This window comes from Danaus plexippus, chromosome 7 (genome assembly GCF_018135715.1).
Source record: "Danaus plexippus chromosome 7, MEX_DaPlex, whole genome shotgun sequence".
Taxonomy (NCBI): domain Eukaryota; kingdom Metazoa; phylum Arthropoda; class Insecta; order Lepidoptera; family Nymphalidae; genus Danaus; species Danaus plexippus.
The window spans coordinates 5,225,738-5,248,810 of record NC_083541.1 but is presented as its reverse complement, the minus strand read 5'-3'; the positions used below and the strand labels follow the sequence as shown (position 1 = coordinate 5,248,810).

Here is a 23,073-nt window from a genome sequence, read left to right as displayed (position 1 = left end):
GTCTATTATAAAAGGTGTCTGATAAAAAAAAGCTTAAATCGACCTTCTTCAACAATATAACCAATTAAGTATTAATATTTGTATTTCTTGTAATAAAATGTAGAGTCAATGCTCATTCAGTAACTAGATTTATATAAAATAATATTGTCTGTTATTGGGACCCAATATTTTTTGTATTTTACTAGTGATACAAGTAGAAAATATATAATAGAATTTCCTTGGGACGTGATCACGTTCATGAAAAACTAAATATAATATAAACGGGTTTATTAAATATAAGGTTATTATTAATGCTTCATGTATATAAGTAATATGGATAATATTATTGAAAGGGAATATATAACAGATTATTTACTTATGAGAATTGTAAATAAGCTTAGAAATGTATAACTTGTTCAATATTTTTTTATTTATTTCCTTTGACTTCATTGATTGCTAGTTTTATTGAAATCCTTGTATTAGTTTTCAATAAAATATTATCTTGAAGGTAAATAAAATGTACATTTCTAACTTATAAGCTATTTGTAATGTTCTATAATATATCATTGTCTTGTAGCTAAAAGTGTTCATTGTAAGGTCACATAACTTTTATTATGTTCTGACATTTAATTTTTAAATACACCACTAATTAATAATTTTCTTAATCAGAAATAGAAAGCTTTGTTTTTGAAAGGGTCAATAGACTCTAGTATTTTGATCTGTCAGACCTCGATGGATATAAAATCTTAGTATTTTATCCCCAACCTCAAACCCTCATCACGTAGGTACTAGGACAGGTTCACAATATCAGCTCAATTTACGTTGGAATAGGACCAAGTGAATTGACCTTTTTATAAAAAATATCTCCAAACAAAATTTAAGTCACGATGTTTAACTTTATTTGGCAAAAATACAAAAAAAAATGATTTATTTTTATGTTGAATAGACGTGTGCCATTTGATATATGCTAGTGATTGTACCTTATGATAATATCATGTTTAGATTTAAACATTTCACAAAAGTTTGAATTCTCTGCGCTGCAATAAATCTTGGAATACAATCACTTAGCAGTACATTTTTTTTGTATACATTAAAACCAATTTCTTTGAAGCTTGTCTCTACATTATTCATATTGTAATTTACACCAACGAGGCATTGCCAATACACGGGTATAGAATCTACACAAGAATAAGCAATCAATAAGTCATCCCGTCTTACAAACTGTCACGCATCGATTATACCAGGTTATTAATAACGAATGCCTCAACATAAATAAGAGGGTTACACCCGAAATGGACTTGTTATTACGTGAAAATCTGTGGAGGAAGCATTTGGTTGATTTATTTGCACTTTATCGCTGGCAGGCTGTTGATATAATGCCAAATGTATGAATGTGTTTTATTGGATTATACATGACCAAGTCCGCGTCTTAGTTATGATATCCTACATTAATACGTTTAGCACAATTAGATTACTATTCTAAACTATCTATTCAATATCGCTAATTTTAATAAGCTTATCAAATAAAAATTCTTTGTTGTGTTAAGAGAAATAGTCTCTTTATCTTTATCTTATGATCTTATTTAACTTGAAAACACAAAAATAATGAACATTAATTAACAGATGAAAACACAAAGATAATGAACATTAAGCAATAGAGAAAAATAAAACTAAATTATTCTTGGGAAAAAGTTATAACTATTTACACATAGATAAGACTAATAAGTCTTGTTGTAACTAATATATAATGCTAGTTATAACTAGCACGAATTATTACTATTTTGTGATCTTTATTTCCGATTCATTGAATTTTATATTGGTTAAAATAATAACACACATAAAAAATATTAAGAAATATATTCAGTTAGAGAAATTTCGTAAATAAGTTCCTTACAAAGTAATCTTATAACATTGGCAAATATAATAAGTTATATTAAGATTTCAAACATTCTTTTTCATCTACTAATATAAAAAAAAATGTTTGATTTTTGAATTAGTTTTCAGAGTGAAATGTCAAATGGAACGTTTTTGACGTGATGTAAGTTGTTTTATACTTGATTTCAAATTTAGAATCTTTTACTTTTGGAGTCCTAGCACGTAAGGGATTTGGGTAAAACGACATTGCATTACTTCCATAAAGTTCATAATCGCGTTTTAGGAAGTTAGAATTCATATTGCTAGCATCTGCTGACTGCTACTGACTACTACTTCATTTATCTTAAAATATCAAATAAGATCTATTTCAGAAATTACATTTTTAATACAAGTATGATTTAATGTTTAAAGTGACTACACGTAGGGCAGTAGATAGTAAAAAGTTTATTAAAATGTTGGATCTCTTAAACTTGCCAAAAGTTCTAAGTTGTTGTTACATTTTATATTGCTTTTTTAAATTAAAATTACTTTATTTGCTGTTATACTGTCAGCACTAGTATTATAGGAACAGCAATGACATTGTGAGAGAGAATAAATCGATTCGTTTTAAGACAAAATAATATTTAAAGTTAATTCTTCAATCAGTTTCTATTGCAATTATTTTAGAACAAAAACAAGTTTCAGAATTTGTAACCAAATACAAACAAACTGATTTATTATATGCTTAAATTTAGTATCAAAAATGTATAGCAGTGTAGATTTAGAACCTTTTAGAGTTATTTATCTCATCGCCAAGACCAATGTAGTGTTAAATAGAAGTCGTAAAACAAACAACAGTCATTCAAACTCGAAATAGTATTTCACCTTGAATTTAACCATTCGGATATTTAAGTTAAATGATAAGAAAATATACGTTTTTATTTAAAAAAAAAAAGGTTCGAATAAACGGTGTAATGTAATAAAATTTAGATACAGCAATAGAGTTTATTTACAAAACATAGAAGATCCAACGATTTGAATACGAATTTTAGTTGAGGGCAACAGACATTTTTATACGTATATGACCTTTTATGAGATCGTTTGGTTCAAACAAACTAGAAGGCTATGAATATATATAAAACGCATACAGATAGCTTACAATAAGGCAGACTTTCTTTTTATATTATTCAGTGTATTAACTATTACATATTATAAGTATAAATTGAAAATATGATGCAATAAAAAAAATTAAAAAAGGACAAAATCATAAACGTGGCCTTAAAATGTTTTCCCAATAAAGCAATTTATATCTGCAAATACACATTATTTCGTAATATAGGTCATTCTGGCTTTATTACACTCGCAGGAAGACGACATTATACAGATCGTAAAATAAAATATAGCATTTAACAAACTCGTAATAAACTATTTCTGAAATCTTAACATACACTATATAGATTAAGGGTACATTGACCTGAGAGGAAATGACAGGCGCCTTGATGTCGCGTTCCAGACTGCAGCCTCTCAGGCTTTAGCTATTGACATACTTCCTGACATGCAAAAATAAAGAGCAACCATTATTCTTCAGAGCATTATTTTTCAATAACTAAATTCTCTAACATAAATGACAACGTAGATACATGCAGACTATCTCTATGAAAGAACAGAGGACGTATACAAAAGACAGTAACTTTAAAATGTCCCTTTGAAAATTATCTTTACAACAAAGGATTTCTTTTATCAAAATTAATGTTAATGGGGGCGCCAACCCTATTCTTAAAGAAAACTCGCAATAAACCAGGTAACCAAGACATTGATAGAATGCGGTTTTAAATTGTTTTTAAGTTGTCGGAAATTAATTGCTACGACCAACAATAATTAATTGTGAATGTCTGACTTATATTTACTTTTTAAGACTTGTGCTTTATAACTATAATTATTCTTATTTATCCTCGTATACATTTATATTTTGTAGATTTCATTTTATTATTTTTAGTACGCCTTTGAATTTTTTTTATAGTTTTTTTTTGATAAAATATACATATAATGTAATATACCAAGTCCACAAAAGTATGCAGCACAATTAAAAAAAAAGTCTGTGTGTTTTTCTGTATTTTAAAGTATTGATACGAGCATATTCTACAAAAAATTGTCTTGATAAATTACCTATTTGATTTTTGGTTATCTAATAGATATATAGATATATAGATATTTCTACTCCTTATATAGATATTTCTTCTCCTTCTGATATTTCTACTTATATACTCCCATGACAGCTCAAGTTTATGTGATACCTTATCCCGATCTATGATATCCAATATTAAAGTTGAATCCAATTCAGAGAAATCTTTAAATAATTTGAAACTTTCGCATCTATATTGGTTGACCGCTGAGCTTAAACTACCTGAAGGACAGCCAAACGGGTATTTGATGATTTAAATTTTAGTCCCTTTACCAAAATACCTTGTCTTTGTTCTATTGGATGTCCCTACTTAATGAACCATAATATTAAAATTGAACAACATAGCTAAGTTTTTTAATTGAAAAAGTATCATTATTAAAACGTCTATAAAGATGATCGCTGAAATAAACTGAAGAATTATATATTAATAATGTAGAGTGGTATAATTTGCGTTTTTTCTAATCTCTTTGATGATAATCCCGTACGATTTTTAAAACAAACATAACCTATGATTTACTCCCTCGCTGTAACTAGATCAAAAATTCTATAAAATCTCTCCCGTTTTCGCAAACTTATAATATAATAGCCCACGTCAATAGTACATAACGAATATATGTGCACGTCGCACCTGAAAACGTCGAAAAAAACATATTCTCACTATCAAAAATTGCAACAAATAAGTGTTATCAGGTACTAAAATGCTTTATATCTAATTTCTTCAAACTTAAATATTTTCTTATAATATATAAATAATGTGTCCACAATATTTTTGTTGCAATTTCACATGAGTAATGTCTTGTTTTTAAAACAATATGTCTTGGATTTTAAATCATAATTAAATGTATACTCAATAATAAATTTCAATTTGTCTACCATTTGAAATTACATCCTTCATAACATACGTCTTATTAAAAGCCAAAAGCAATTTATTTCCTTAATATTTGGTATAATGTAAATAATACTACATAATTATGCGATATTAGCTTCAACGTCAAAAATTTTCGGATGTCGTCTCGTTTCAATTTCAGTAAGTAAACATGAAAATTGGAAATCGCATAAAATAAAACAAAACAGTGGCTTTAACGTTTCAGGTTTTATATTGACACTTGAAAATTGCTTGTGACGTCACATGTGGCTTCAATTATATTGATATATGATTCATATAAAATGTCTATGAAATATTGAATTTGTATATACATATATATTTTAATTTCGATAGTATAACGTCTTAACATTAAAGACCCATAAGTAATGGCCCTATAAAAACCTTTCATCAAAGATTATCTTTTTATACATAGTGGATTTGATAACATAATTTCTGTTTAAAGTGGAATGTAATTCGTATTTTTTTTATTTACTAACTATTATTTAAGATGATGTAATTTTCCTGTCACCTTTCTTAGCAGTAACCTATAACAGTCAAAGTTAAACATGGTATTCATAATATAATATTTTGTGAGAAGTTCATTGACGTTGTCTGAAGAATATATTCAAAATCCTAATTGTTCGAACGGTTAAACCGATTTCAACTAGAGAATATATCGCTAGAAGTAATTGGAAAGACAAATGTCACCGGCTAGGTTTGTTGAAAATTTTAAACAGCAGGGTACGTTTTTTATCAGTCATAATACTAACTCAACACCCGTTGAACCCGTCTTAGTCGCCAAAATATAAGAGATTACATTTAGTAGTTTTAGTTACAGAAAAAGCTGCAATATGCAAATGATGATGGCAAATTCGATTAAAATTATCAAATTCCGTCCAAAATGTTATAACGGGAATGCATCATTAAAAGACTCGATTCATCTGGTATCAGAATGTATCTCATGAATCGTAATGGTAATTCAATTGAAATCGCATAGGGCGTATTTAAGTTATACGTAAAAGAAGCAATAATAAAAAATATGATAAAAATAAATATTCAGGGATGTTCTTAGAAGTAACTATTAATTACTTGCTCATTTCCACTTTAATGATTCTGTTGCCGCTATATTAACAAATATGAAAACAGAAGAAAATATATAATAAAGCAGAGTTCAAACCCAACAGACATATATTTATTGGCGTTTTTATAAATAATGGTAAAAATCCGTTCCTCAGCGATTTTTTCACTATTTCTCCGTAATTTTTTTTTATTTAAAGAATTTTTCAGTTTTAATAAAACGGATATTAGCGCGTAAAAATAAATATTTTGTTTCATAAATATCACAAATTTAAATTTGGAATACTTTTTAAGCGTCTTAATTTCCCAACTGCTATTTCATGAAAAGAGTAAAGAATTTATCATTCTGAAACTTCTTTGTTCGCAATACAGCATTTTGTTTGATTCGTAACGACAATGACATATCCTTTGCATCCTTACGAAGTAATGAAATGTTGGATACACGGTCTTGTCTGTGTTATAAGCTATAACATAATCCAGCAAATTTATGGGTCTTTGTATCCGGTTATATGTAACTTAGAAATTACAAGAACGGCGTTCCACAATTATTATTTTTTAAATAAAGTTCTTAAAACACACAATAAATTAAACGAAACTCATTTTTTCGAATAAAAAACACGTTTCCGTAAAGCTTAGTTTCGGTTAAATGTCACGTGAAAATCTTAGGTATCATTACGGGTGCCCCTTATTTATCCTTCTATTACAAATAGTTAGAGGCATCGGGTTTAGTGCTGGGATGACAAGAACATATCTGGGTTAGTATTAAATTTTATTGCAAACTATCAGTTTTCTCCAGGGTACCCATATGGTCGGCAAATGTAACATGTCATTTCCCATGACAGCTACATTCAAGACTATAAATTAAATAGATGGAATAACTAGACCCTTCCTTAATGACTATTAAGAATGAAAGAAAATATATCTCTGTTTTTCAGATACATCAACTTTATGACTTAAAACAATTTGTAGATTAGGACTACTTTATCTTAAGAAAACAATATCAAATTACTTTTAGTATCTGCCAGTAACACATAAAATAAATTAAGCTATTTAATAAATACTCTTAAGTAGAGAAGACCTGTAGAACTAAAAAAGGTCTTTTGAAAACTGTTTATTTTTCTATTCAATTTGATGTCAGAGAAAAATGAAATGTTTAGTTATTTAAAATAATATTTATTTATTAGTAATGATGAATAGGGATTAATTTGACGGAACTTTTAGTAGCTAACAACACAACATTGAAAATAAGAACAGTTGGCTCGTAACAGTTAATAGAAAATATGTTTATGGTCAAAATTATTGATAAAAAATAATAAAAAACCTTTGTATTTCTTAGAACGAGAGTGATATTCTTCATCTACAGTATCTTTAGACATTAATGGACAGTTGAGAAGTTTATTTTCACACAAACAAAGCTCATTATACCATCCATCATCAGATTATTGGATGATTCGAGTCTTAAACACCTGATATCACGATCGTAATCCATCATTGTAAAACGTACTTTTTGTGTTTTATGAGCTCAAACGGAAATTCAAACTTTCCTATTACATAATTCTTAGATACTATTTTCTTATTATAAAAACATGAGGTGAAAGCAGACTTTTTTATTTCAAAACATTATCAGACGTTTTCAAAACATCAGATAATCTTAGATATTTTTGAGACTTAAGTCTATGTTCTAGAGAAAACCTTCTAGGATACAAACGTTCCCCAAATCATTTTTTTTTTTTTTTTGGTGGTTTAATCATAATTACACTTGCAAACTTTCGTATCTAATCCAATTCAGTAGGAAGTAGAATACACTAGGTTTGTAAGATAATATTTACTCACATGCAAATGAATAGCATACATCATTAATCAGTCAATCACAAAATGAAATAGCGCAATACTCGTTCGACGTTCACAAATTTATATGCAATTTATGCAACTCTGCCCGTTTGAATATTCCCATTCTAAATACGCGATATCTTTCGTTAAATCATGACACGTGATTTTGCACAACACTACAGGATAAGTTGAATTGCAAGCCGGTGAGTGATCGACGGTAACGCTATTATTATAATATCAATCTAACCTAATTAATATCTGTAAATAAAAATTGTGCAAACTTCAAAATGATTCGATAAATACAGATAAAAGACTTAACAAACAATACGCTTGATTACCTTTTATACATCGTTATGAAAAAAAGATTTTTTTGACAAATGAGGTTTTAAGTTATTGTAACTAATCGAGATCTCACTTAATTAGATAAAACATTTAGAAGTTGATAAAAAAATAATAATATGCTTATTTATTCGATTATAGTGCTATAAGATTAAAATTCATGAACACCTATGTAATCGAAGTAAAGGTCACCAACAGTCAAATTATTTTTCTGTAAACAAATCTTCTTAACAAATAGGCTGAACCTAATTTTGTTCATGCCATTTATAATCTGTGTCAATGTAAACAAACGTCATCTACAGATCCAATGATACAGACGTAATAACAATATTTCATGACCAACATGACCCAAAAAGGAATCAGGTTGTTTCGTCTTGACCCGTATCCAACAATAAGATAATGTTGCAAATTCAGGGTCTACTTAGCACCCCACGCCTTCTTTTTCGGCCTTAATTGAAAGTGGCAGTTATACATTTGATTGTTACATTTTATTAACCATTACGTTTTCCGTATATAAAAAAATATCAATAATAACAAAGGGGAGTATATAGTATAACATGTAATATCATCTTTCTAATTTAATGAATTTATTTCATTAGCATTTTCCAGGGTGAGCAATCTTATTAAAATTGATTATATAGAATTTAAGCTGATTCAGGAGCTTAAATTTCGCTTTTCGTTTAGTCTGTTGTTAATGTTCTAAATTAAAGGCGGTAAAGATATTTTATTTTATATTTTTAAAATTTTCCTAAGGAAAATATTAATATCATAAAACATGTTTCATCAAGGTTTATTAACTAATTTTAATACTATGCTGGAGTTTTGACAAAATTCGGTTAATAATGGACAATTTATTATAAAACAGTTGTCTATGACACTGATTAAACCATAGACGTGTTTATTAAACTAATATTTTATATTGGTAATCTGTTGTACCGAGCTGAGATGATATAATTTTTTATCAACAACGTCTAGACGAATTTACTTTTAACTTTAATATCGTTCTAAATACTTTTAAATGACATCTAAACGTAGATCTAAGGATATATCTTCATTGTTTATTTAGTATATTTTATATTTGCAGACACATTTAGTACAATAGCAGCGTAAGACTACACCCACACAACGTTAAGTTTAACGATAGTTTTATAATACAATACTCTCATATTTATCCTTTGAATTTTCCAGTCATATTGCCTTGTTTTTATTGCCTTTTATTGGAAGATATTATTCAACGTGAAATTAAAAAGGTATCTAAAATCTATTTTAATCTCCAATTGTGTTAGAAAGCCAAAAGAGCTTACTGATCTTGAATACACAATTGAATTAAAGACTCAAATGACAAACTGTAACACGCCATTGATGTCAACTGTCCATTAAGTAACTAATAATAATGTGACTGACATTAAGAAACTATAAAGCTTCAAATATCTGAAATCCAATCTATGTGGTCTATTTACATACATGAAATGAATTTTGATGCAACACTGTACTGTTATCTGATTCATAGATTCCTAGGATGGCAATTTATATGTCGATGAATGACATGCGGTGTCTTACACGTGCACGTGAGTGGGTGATTGCAATATGACTTTAAAGATTGTTTTATTACAGGAAATATATCTCGAAATTTATAAGATACATTAATATTATTCTTATTTTAAATTCCACTTGACAATTTACAAGTTTCTTTGAAACTTGCATGAGTAAACAAAACGTTTGCTTATGACTATCGATATGAAATTTTGAGTATAGAATTCTATTATTCTAGATAACTTACATGTAATTTTAATTCTTATTAAGTTGGTTCATAACAAAAATGCTTTGATATTTATGTGTTGATTTAGTAGATGAGAATAAATTTCCTTAATTAGGCCACACAAAAACTGTTAAGCTGACTTTCATCGTGTCATTAATCTTTTGTTATTCAGTTGGAACACATAGAGGGTTCCATTCATCTTTCTCATGATTTAGCTACAAATTACGCAAAGGAAAATAAACTATTTAAGACATAAATGATTATTCTTTATAATTGTGGCTCTTTGTTTTTTTGTTTACGTACATTTATTTTATGTTTAATTCGTAGCATGATCTCTCGTACTCCGGCGATGTGAAACTTGAAACTTTCATATTTTCCGCAATCATGATATAAACTTTTCTAACAATATTACCAAGATGACAAAAATGTACGCATGTTTTGACTTTAATGTTTGTTAAAACGATAAGAAAATTTTTGTAACCTACGGTTTTGCCAGATGAATTTTACATATACAGTTTTTATAAACCTTTTTTCTGGGGAGTAATATTAAGTTTACATTAAATATTTTTATAAAATAACACTTCATATCAACGAATATCAAACCTTGTAAATTAAGGGCGTAGAGTAGTCTTTCGTCTGTCGCCATTAATGAAATCATAGATAAATCTTTAATATCTAAGATTATAGAAAAAAAATTGAATTCTTAAATTATTATTATATTACTTCATTACATAAGGCATTCTATATTCATAAAGCGTATAAAAAAGCAAAATATTTGAAAAGCGAAATTTCAAAAAAATTACATTTCTTTTCTATATTTTTTGCACAAACTATTACTTTAAAAATTTATTTATAATTTACAACTACTATCAAGTACATATAAAAATATTACTTATAACGAATAAAATATATATAAATTATTTAAAATAAACATTGTATATATAATCAAAATAAATTTGAATCACGCTGTATAAGAGATACAATAATATCATTAGCAAATAAATTATCATTGTCATTTTTATCGTCTAACTAATTGCAGCCCTAAATCATTATCTTAACTGTTATGGTAACATTTTTATCACGATTAAAATTATTTATCTCCGCAGGTCAATAAAGCGGACTCTAGCTTCCTGACCAGCTGCCTGATAGCCACTATGGCATATCGTGCAAGCTTCTGGGCTACATACCAGTCTCATGCGCACAGCCCAACGTAGTGCTCAGTTTAGTGCAATGATGCTCAGGAATTGAAATGAGTGATCTGTTAAAATGGGTGATCTATTACCGAGTATACCGAAGAGTACGTCGGCCAGCGAGGTAGATTACAATTGGAGTATCGGCCTCGATGCGTACAATACTGATGAGGAACTGGCAAATGTGGAGCTATTCAAGGATTACCCGGAGGGGTTGCTGCGGTTCGCCTCCGTGTGCTGCGTCTTATTCATGCTCGTGGGAATCCCAGGGAATTTAATAACCATCGTCGCATTAGCGAGATGTAAAAAGGTAATATATATACATATTTTATATATTAAAACATAAATGAAATCTTTCCTTTTTCTAATTATAATTTGGTCATTATTAACTTATTTATAGATTATTTGATGTTGACATTTCATACAGATTATTCATAATTTTAATAAATAGATTCCGTTATCCACGTCGCTTTACAAAACGCCTGAAGAATGGCAATATAGCATGTATTCAAATGTTCTTACGTTCGATTCGCCCGTTTACAATTTTGTGTATGGAATTTAATGATTTCATCCGAAATATACCTCATAAAGATTTAAATTAAATTCCTCGCATACGGAATAAGCCATATATTACATATAAATAAAAGATCGATAATTTTCAAAAGTGTCTAAAAAAATAGTATCATTCAGTTAATATACTAAAAAATCCGAGTAATATAATCGTACTGTAATAATCATTACTTATTTTAATTACAAAGTGAAAATATATGTAAATATTTGTATAGCTTATTTAAGGGACGATTTAGACAAATTTTCCTTTCTATTTCTTTATTTACATACATATGTAGATTGATATACAAAAATCAAATATTGTGAATACAAAAATAGAAAATTGTTTTTCTTTTTATATTTTCATATTGTTAATTTTTTAACCTATATATCCATTGATATACCCATACAAGAAGTAATTAATTGGTTATAAATTAATTATTCAGATTTAAAATTTTATCTTATTTTAATTTGTAGTAGTATTTTTAATTAGTCATATTAGTTTCAAAAATTTTTTTAATATTCTACAGATGTATTATTCATTACGTATTAGCGCCGATACATTTTTCACACTTTAAATTATTATTAACATTATCACTAAATATTAATTTACAGATTGCAATTTCTGGTGCATAACAATGTGTGACAGGTAACATTTCTGGTGCATAACATGTGGTTGATATAAGTTAATCTATTGAACAGAGAAATTGTAATGTTACTGGATAGTTCTTTGTATAGACCTGTTTTCATAGCTGTAGATGATATCAATTGACCATCTTATAAATGGGCATATGAATAATGTTCAATATTATATAATTTCTCATCAATGAAATTAGACTAACAAATTTAACACCAAATTTACAACAATTTTTTTTTTAACAAAACTAACTTATAATCGAATTTTTTTGAGTTATAAAATTTATAACTTCTAAACCACAAGAACTATCTCCAGTTATTTCAGATTCGCTTACATTAATTTAAATTCGTCTAAGATTTTATTTAAGAAATAAATATTTATGCTAGATAAGGCACCCGGATCCCATAGAAGTTGGAACACATACATATTGTTTTAAAAAGTATATTTGAGAAGATAAAATGTTATTTTATGTTAGCTCTGTCACATTAAAGATAACGCGGACATCAGAATGGACGGATAAGGCACACAAAAAAGAAATGATAAGAGAAAATAATAATTGTTTATGTTACTAATTAGATATTTCATAAATGAGTGACTTGTTTTTCATAGTAGCTAATATTTTTAAGGAATTTAAAGTGACGTACTCTTTCACTCATTTCTGATATTTATTGAAGCATCAATAAGCTAAGTTTGTAGTGGAAAAAATTTTACTGTATTGTTTAAAAAAAACTATTCGTTATACCTCACATATAGAGTAACAATATAACTAATATGAATTTTTTATCGTTATTCTAAATGAAAATCTTTTGTTGGATCAAAGGAAGTAAGAATAAAAAAAAGGTATCATTTGCACTCCAGTAATTACGTTCGTACGCAATTTATCTCTTGTGCTCAGCTGTTCATGATTAATTCTAAGTGTATTAGTCTTACTTCAAATATATACTAATGCCATAAAATATAAAATTATATCAATTTTTTTTTATGGATCAAGATTACTCATAATTCGAACTAAATTAAAAATAGGTATTGTCACTTTAACTGTGTAAAAGAATTCTTTTATTGCTATAAAGAATGCCCGAAAAGAACACTTAACTTCATTAAGATGAAAATAAATCAAATTCATTACAAATTAATGCCTTAGAAACCTGGTAACGGGAACTTCAAAGTGCCTAAAGTTAAAAACACCTCTATTTTACTCCTAATATTTAATATTCAAAAACTAGCACTGCTAATTGCAGCCGGGATACAAAATATGTTGAATGCTAAAGTGAACCTAGACCTAAAATATTAAGCCTCAAGTTGTAACAATACCAATCAAGTTTTAAATCTGTATGTACATATTTGTGTACGTACATACATAAAGATTATTAATAGTCATTTTATCATCTTTCCCCCTAGGTCAGTGTTCATTGTAGTTGTAATAAATACGTTGACGAGGATGCCGATAACACAGCCCGTTAGTTTATCTTTAACAAATATACAATTATGTGAATGAATTATTTAACGACCAATTCATAACTTTTATCTCATGACGCGTTTTTTTTCTGATTATTTATATCAGTAACGGGTTTTCAATTTAAAATTACATACAAGAAATCGTATGGTGTAGTAAATGTACTTGGTACGCCTTTATGCTCAAGCTACGCAATCGTTAGTAATGAAACTTTGCGTATATGTCATCAAAGGAACATATATATCTTTCGAAAAATTAAATAACCCACAAGTAATAATTTTTATGACCGTAAAAATAAAGACGTTTCAATATAAAACAGTAACCAAAGCAGCAGTAACTGTGCATATAGTAAGAATAATACACATACAGGTGAAACTTTAATATCATATAGATTTAAGGTTGACAAGATGATTGTGAGATAGCTACTTAAAAGCACTGTAATTTTTCCTATTTGTGATGAATGTGTTAAAAATTGCAGCTAACTTGTAATAACTACACAGGTGCGAAATGCTACTGCGGTTTTCATAATGAACCTGTCCTGCTCCGATCTTCTATTTTGCTGCTTCAACCTGCCACTCGCTGCTTCTACTTTCTGGCAGCGGTCGTGGGCTCATGGAAAAACGCTCTGCCGAATGTTCCCGTTAGCAAGATACGCCCTTGTCGCAGTTTCATTGTTTACTGTCCTAGCGATCACGATTAATAGATATGTCATGATCTCGCATCCTCGATTATATCCCAAGTAGGTTATTTTTATATATACTTTTCTTAGTTTAATTCATACCAATAGTTAGAGACCCATAACGTAATATAGTTTTAAAAATGCACGTTGACAAAATTTAATAGAAAGAAAATTTAACGAGAATATATTTATTCCAGACTCTACAAGAGAAAGTATTTAGCAGTCATGGTTGCGAGCACATGGGCCTTTTCATTCGGTGCACTGATTGCAACGTGGCTGGAGAAATGGGGACGCTTTGGCTTGGACACATCAATAGGATCTTGTTCTATACTCCCAGACAAAAACCACCGCTCACCAAAAGAATTTCTTTTTGTTGGAGCGTTTATGCTTCCTTGTCTGGCTATCGTAACGTGCTATGCTAGGATATTTTGCATAGTGAGGGAAGCAGCCAGGAGATCACGCGCTCCAGGTCACGGAAGACCACGGCCCGGTCTGGAAGATTCAGCTGTAGGATCTGCTTCTACAGCTCTAGAACGGTCTCCCGGTACCGAAAATGGCTATCATTCTGTGTCATCAACGAAAAAAGCTTTACTTGCGCCTCCAACTGTACATTGTCCATCGACACCAGGTCCTGAGCGATCTTCATCTTCAGGAGTAGATACTCTAGATGGTCATGATGATGAATGCGCTCTCGATGCGAAGCCTAGGACTCCAAATAGTGGAGACACAGCTAAAAGACTACGTCAAGCTGCTGTAGTACTCAGACGTTCCCCTGCTCCCGTTCGACCTCCGCGACTAACACCTAAAGACAGGAAACTCTTGAAAATGATAATGGCAATAATGCTCTCGTTCTGGGTCTGCTACCTGCCTATAACTTTGACAAAATTATTTAGAGAATTCACATCACACCCAGCAGCAAACATCGCAGCTTACATTCTCATATACTTGACGACCTGTATCAATCCCATTATATATGTAGTCATGTCTAGTGAATACCGGCAAGCATATAAGAATTTGTTGATGTGTAGAAAAAGAGCGTGACGTTCACCCGGCGATGGGGTTTCTGAGAAGCCCCCGCCGTGAATATCCGTCAATACTCAAAGTGAAATAGTTGTACAAAGGACTCAATATTCAATGGAGATAACCGGACTTTGAACTCGTTTGTGACATACGTGAGTCATAACATGAAGCAAATCATTCGTCTCAATGTCAAAATTTGTATGTAAATTAGTTGTAATCGCGAGCCGTCCGGGATTGAGCTAGATGAATGTGTATATGACTTAAAAACACAACACCTATAATAAAAGAAAAGTGATATTGAACAAAATTTCGAAGTGTTATAAATATAAATTATAATAATAATGGATTAATATAAATATTTATACTATGGTAAAAATGTTAGAAAATTTGTAATTTTATAATTGATATTTGATATACCGTTCGATGTTAAAATGGTAAAAACCATTAAATATAATAATATGTTTGGTAGAGGAATAATATTACGTCATTATTGTAGCATTGCTATTAAGCTTCCTCAAGCTAAGCGGAAGACGAAACGAAATATCATAATATAGGTAAAAACAGTTGCACTAGTGTGCTATAAATTTTTCTATTACTTTCTTTACGTTTATGTACTCACAAGTGATGTCACAGATAACTGTAAAAACGATTCGAAAAAAAAATCATCATGTACGGACATAATCCGACTCACAAATCTGAGTCATAAAGGAAACTAATTCTAGGAAAAGTATTAACGCGATGATGTTTATACAAACACGCATTTGTAGTACAATAACTGTAGATGTACGACGTGCAAATGTATTTGTAAATTTCAGTGAAAATGAGTTTACAAAGTGAAGTGTTTGTGAATGCAAGTGTTAGGTTAACTGATGCTCAGTTGGCTTCATTGGATTTGTTTAAAGGGTATCCGGATGGACTGCTGAAATTCGCAACAGCCTCTTGCATTATATTCATGCTAGTTGGAATACCTGGAAATATTATAACAATCGTCGCACTGGCGCGCTACGAAAAAGTAAGTAGATAAACGATCGATTTAAAATTGATTACTATAAATTAATCATATAGGTCACCCAAATAGGTGTATTATATTTTACTTGATAATGATAACCCAAAATATTTTAAGCACCCATATAACGTGATAAACACTGTGTGACCGTTATAATCGTCTGCTAATGTTATTAACAACCTCTGTAAAAAGTACATTAAAATTGTCACTATATTGTGAAATATATTAAAATACAAGAATGTATTTCAGTTAATTTAATCTCCGAAGACATCATACATATTAAATTCTATTGAAGATTTCATCTGGTATAATATATGAGCCGATATTTGCAATATAGTATTCATATTTATTTCTCCATTGTAGTTTCTTTTTGTATGGTGATAGCTTTAACAAATAAACTGCATATTTTAACGACATTGGTTTCTTAATTACTTGTAACGATTATGTCAGAGGAGAAGCGGCTTAAATTAATGTTTTTTCGGAAATAGATAAGCCGTATTTACATTGAATTGATAATATCACATGTTTTTACAGCTACTATAATGAGGATAAAACGTATGACTTAGGTATATAGTTATTTCTTTGTAAATTTTATAGATATATTTTAAAAGTAGGTTGTAAAGGTTTGAATACAATTCATTTAAGAGCGACTGAAATAATATGATAGTTTTAACCGAAACAAATTTCTCAGTATCTCATACAAAGTAACGATTTATTACGAATAATTATTATTATTATGACGCAGTTTGGTTTAACCAATGATGCCATTACAATTATTTGTTTATTAAATTTTCCTTATTAATTGATCCTATGACAGAGTTACCCCGGTTGTAGTTTCAGAATGTGAGAAGATTATGAATAAATTTTCTTGTAGTGTAATAAAGAAGTAGAAACAACTTCACGGGAAATTATGAATTTAAGCTATAAATTTCAATTGATTGTATTTAATATTAAATTTTACGCAGCAGGATGTTATAAGAATAAATAGTACTTACGAGTATACACAAGCAAATACTGATAAACTACAAAAGAAAGCATGAACAGTTTCTATGTAAATTATGAATTATTTTAGGTCTGTATTAAGTAATGGTCGAACACGTTTGCTTATCCCAAGTGTGTATCGTCACAATACATACAAAGGGTTTCCAGTTCCACATTAAGTAACCTACGCGAATAATATGAAACACTGCAGACGCTCTGTATCTAGGGTGACGATGGTAACTTGTAGTCAGACAGATTTAACAGTTATTGCAGATGAGCTACGAAGTTATTGGTTCTTAGAATCTTTTTGGTATTCTCTAAAGAGACTATCTGTCAAAATGATATTGGATCGTATTGAAAAATTTAGCAGTTTAGACTCAGTTCTCCGTGTCTTCATGGTAGAAAAAAATTACGTCCATTTTCAGGAGGCAAAGAGTTTTCATAGACTTTGAGACTTAAATTGACACTCAGCGAATGTTCCGACAACACAGAGATGAAATTTCAATAGTATCTTTCCTGATTTTAGCAAGGAAAGACCTAAGTACATTTTTACAGACATTTCAATTTAGACTTTATTCGCATTGTCATAGGGATGAAATTTTCAATGAAGTTCTTCTGTGATAAAGCATCCACTATCACATAAAGCTTGTTCTATTGCCTCTTTTTCTTTCGTAGTGGAAAATCCAAATTAATATCTACCATTTATCCGTTACTCAGGGTATGCGTTTAAAAAATTCTTAATTCAACATTACTATCATGTTAATAACAAAAGAAATATTTTCAAATATGAAAATATAATATCTTCGACAAACAGCTGTAATTTATGGTCAATTCCCATTTTGTACAACTACTCTTATATAATACTAATTCAACGAAATAAAGCTACATATATCATAAAATTAAAATAAAAGATTAATGATACAATTGATTTTTTTACACAATTCTTGGTCATATATACAAAATGGCAGTTCTGAATGTTTATTTTATATATTATGCTATTTCGTTTTATGGAGAATTCAAAGGCATTGTACAGGGAAGATGCTTGTCACGGTAATGACTGAGAAATGTACTACTATTTTTATTGACATGAAAATAGAATAGACAATGAAAAAATATGTAATGTATTTATTTATATATTTTATTTCTTTTGTATTTATTTACAAGTCTCATACATATATAACTGTCTCTATGAGTATTTATGTATCGTGGGTTTGTTCATTGATATTTTATTGCCATTTTCTTCTTCAGATACGAAATGCAACAGCGATATTCATCATGAACTTATCCTGTTCGGATTTGCTTTTCTGTTGCTTTAACCTGCCGCTCGCCGCCTCGACTTTCCATCGACAAGCTTGGGTCCATGGCCACCTCCTCTGCAAGATGTTTCCTCTCACAAGATACGCCCTAGTTGCAAACTCACTGTTCACCGTACTGTCAATTACTATAAACAGATATGTGATGATAGCTCACCCAAAATTATATACCAAGTAAGTTATTTACCTCTTTTCTTATTCTATACAATAAAGATTTTAGCTGACTTGCAGAACCTCATGGAAAACAGATTTAATTTATCCGATGTATTTGTATTAAGTAGCCTGTAACGCGCAAAAATGTTATTAGAAACATGTAACACTATTAAAATATAATGTATTAATAAAATACTGTTACTTGGAATCTAGTAGCCGCAATAGAAGTGGGATGTGTTTAAAGTAAGGCTATTTTCTTTTACAGGTTATACAAAAAGCGAAACATAATTATTATGATCGTTTTTACATGGATGTTTTCTTTTGGAATCATGATTCCTATTTTACTTGAAAAATATGGCCGATTTGGGTTGGACCTGAACATTGGATCCTGTTCTATTTTGAATGATTATAAGAATAGGTCCCCTAAGAAGTTTCTATTTCTAACTGCATTCATTTTACCTTGTATAGCAATAATATTATGTTATACAAGAATATTTTTCATCGTCAGAAAGGCGACAAAAAAATCTTTAAATACTCACAAACAAGTTCCCAATCAAGAGGAATCTTCTTCAGCTGATTTGTCGACATCTATATCAGTACGTGTCACTGGTGAAACTAGCTGCAATTATAGCGTGGAACCAATCAATAACACTAAAACGTCCTCCAGAAATATTTTTACCAATGACCGTTCGACTACTTTTAATATGGAAATGTCAGATAATATTATACGACATCCAGAGGATATAGGCAAAGAACCTTCGAGACTTCGTCGAACAGCGTTAAGAAAATCTATGGCTCTTCTTAAAATGTCTCTCCCAAGCCGTAAGGACAGACGTCTGGGAACTATGATAATTGCTATTATGATAACATTCTGTTTATGTCATTTACCTATAACGATAATCAAAATGCTACGTGAAATAAACCCATACCCAGTACCAAATATTATAGCCTACATTCTCTTGTATTTGTCATCGAGTATAAATCCCGTCATATATGTTGTTATGTCGAACGAGTATCGCAAGGCTTATAAAAATCTATTCAAACGGAGAAAGAATTCGCTCTCTATAAATAAAATCCATTGTAATCCTAAATAATATTAAACGTCATAGAGGCATATGAAACCCAATACTCATGTTATTATTTAGGTTTAAATGAGATGCGTGTTTTGAATGTTTTGTAAATATTAGTTGAATTTAGAAACGTTATGTTTGGGGATTGCAAAATGTTATGATCATTGACTGTGTTACGTGTTACTTGTGTAGGTAGGTTAATATTGTAGCGCTTCTCAGTATTTATATTCCGCGTAAGTTTAAATGAATTAAGGAATATTATATGTTGATTGAAGTATTATTAAGAATCCTATATGACCAATGGGGCCCAAAGAATGAATGTTTTCACATTCCGCTTTTAGTATGTAGTCCAGTAAATTACACTTTTTAAGTTATGAAAATTTATCTTTTTCTTTTAAATATTTTTTTTTTCTCAATCCAGTGGGATTATAGATTATAAAGTTATTATTGATTACATTTAGTGATGATGTGTGTGCGACTGACTAAAATTTAAGCTGTTACTTTGCCTATTACAATACCAAAATGTATATACAAAACTATAAGTGTAAAATAATAATTAAATTCGCCTCAGATTCAAATGACCTCTGACTTTGTTAAAAAAAACGTGTATAGGTACGGATGATATGCACATATTTTTTTATTTATTTTCTTGAATTTAGCAATAAAGAGTGTTGAGGAACAATAAAATTATAGAGCAATTTAATTAATGACTTAAAAAGTTGTAAGTTAATTTAGAACTTTCATTAAGAGAATGATTTAATATATATAAGAGATAAGTATTAACATTTATATACAAATTATAATATGTAGCGCAGGTTTGTGATTTAATAACTATGAATGTAGAATACACGACTTTATTATCAGGTGCTTATTTGGATTTGATCTCAAATTTTGCAGATATTATAGATATTAAGTTCTGTTAAAATTAATATGTCTCCCAAATAATAGGCTCCCATAAATGTTAGTACGATAATTATTTGCACTGTCATTTGAAAATGACGGCCGCGTTATAAAATTTATTTTTAATTTTATATACGGTATATATTTACTGAACTTATAAAGTTAAGATATTAATATAAGAATATCTAAGAATACTCTCAACAAGTAATGTAAGTTTAAGTATAGTTCCAAAGAAATAATCAAAGTTAAATATAAAATTTATTATAGTATAAGTGATTTTTTTAATAATGGAGATAAGTCATATTTAATTAGCGTAATTAGTTACGTATATTTTAAGAGACCTTACTCAGGTTACCGGATTGTATTATTTGTGCATGTTCTTATACGTCATAAGACCCCAGCCATTGTACTTACCAAAGATATAATAGAATAAAATTGAATGATATTAAATGACACGTCTTGCTTTTAATATAAACCTATATAATCCTTGTTCACAATATTTTTCTTTTAAATCCTATTTCTAAGTAAAGAAATATATGTAAGTATGATAATAAAAGTACGTCTTTAATTACTTTCTTATATATATTTCAAATGTCAGTTTATTTTCTGGAGTGAATCTTAAATCTTTTTGGATCAAAAATACCTTTTTGTATTTTCACGTCCAAAGATAACATCCATCTCCTAAAAAACTTAATTGAATAACTTGAACTTGATACGTCGATATTGGTATTAAATGTCAGTTTTTAGGTCAACGAAAATTGGTAAGATCTTAAGATCTTCGGGTGATTTTTAAAGTGATTTTATTTTTTTTAGGTCCCTTGAAATAAGCTTTGATTGATTTTATGAATATTTTTTTCACAAAGATAATCTACACAAACAATGTAATGTTATGTAAGGACGAACGGGAAAATACATATATTTATTTCATTTAAACTTTGCATATATACGTCATTACATATTACACTATGTCAGATAATCACTAATCTAGTATATGAAATTACTATAAAGTAAACATACTTATAAATAAGTAAATAAAACAAGTTCTTTTTTATTACTCCATGGTCTACTGTGAATTTTAGACAAATAAAAGTATAAAATTAAGCAGCGTTCAAGATAATTTCATTCATTTATATTTTCATAGACATTTGGATTCCAAACCGATTTGAGTGCTTTACTACAATTTTTTTTTTTGAAATTTCACTGATTTTACCTACGTAACTTTATTGATTTTTTTTAGGCTCGAACTTTTTTTAATAAAAAACTATTTGACAATCCAATAAAAGGTTTCCTATCTATTACTAACCTGAAAAACTTAGACTATATAAATAGGAAGAATCTTATATAATTCATATCGCAAATATTGTATTAGAACTTTATGTCTTTCTGTTTGTTACTTTATCAATGTTTAATCAGAAAACCGATATATAACAAATTTGGATTGGAGATTGATACGACCTCGTAAAATAATATACGCTATTTAGTTATGATAATCAAGATTAAACCAGCGAAACAAATATATTGCTATTCAAGGTGTTTTCAGGGTAATAAACTCGTTTAAAGTTCGGGACTATAACTAAAATAGAGAGCTAAAATAGCTATTTCAACAAAATAATTAAGTTACTATGAGACTAGATATAGCTTTGTTACTCTATCAAGTTTGAATTAGAATAACAAGTAAATAATCCTATAATAATTTTTTTTAACATAAATACACTCCCACAAATAAAAAAAAATAACCAATCAACGTAAAGCTCTGCAGTAAATATACCAAATAATAAACACTATGGAAAAATTACACTGACAAAATGAAAAAAAAAAACATCTTTACATCGGCGTACAATAAAATATAATAATTATTGTACGTAAAATATATCTTGGAATAAAGTCGTAAACAAATTAAGTTGTAACACTCACGAAACTACAAAAAGTTTCAAGACGATATCAAATCTAAAACCTATCATAGATTTTCGCAGCGCAACAATATTATGCTTTATTTGATTAATAAGGAAATTAAAAAAAAAATCTTTTTTATATATTATTATAAAAAAGTTTCACTATTTTAATGAGGAAAGTATTCACGGTGTTGAGAAATAAACTTAGATTAACCGCTTGCAACCTGTCCCAAAAAATATTTCAGTCGCCCCTACCTCGTCAACTAAAAATAATGTTATTATCACAATACATACTGTAATTATATTGTACTATTAGTGTTTTTAATCGTGTTACTTTTTGCCATT

General features: G+C 29.1%; 2 protein-coding genes across 2 annotated transcripts in view; both read left to right on the top strand.

Annotated features, from left to right (window-relative positions):
- The window catches only part of LOC116770760 (G-protein coupled receptor moody), a 44,657-nt gene extending 28,894 nt beyond the window's left edge, over positions 1-15,763 (top strand). Inside the window, exons 3-5 of the mRNA XM_032662361.2 lie at positions 10,992-11,385; positions 14,215-14,453; positions 14,591-15,763. Of these exons, the coding sequence (XP_032518252.1) occupies positions 11,152-11,385; positions 14,215-14,453; positions 14,591-15,434 (1,317 nt within the window). The 5' untranslated portion in view covers positions 10,992-11,151 and the 3' untranslated portion in view covers positions 15,435-15,763. The remainder of the gene's footprint in view (positions 1-10,991; positions 11,386-14,214; positions 14,454-14,590) is intronic.
- Positions 15,764-16,091: 328 nt separating this feature from the next.
- Positions 16,092-21,291, top strand: LOC116770874 (G-protein coupled receptor moody-like). The gene is made up of 3 exons (XM_032662512.2): positions 16,092-16,425; positions 18,649-18,887; positions 19,132-21,291. Exons 1-3 carry the CDS (start codon positions 16,234-16,236, stop codon positions 19,958-19,960), a joined length of 1,260 nt encoding a protein of 419 aa, XP_032518403.2. The 5' UTR covers positions 16,092-16,233; the 3' UTR covers positions 19,961-21,291.
- The last annotated feature ends 1,782 nt before the right edge of the window (positions 21,292-23,073 follow it).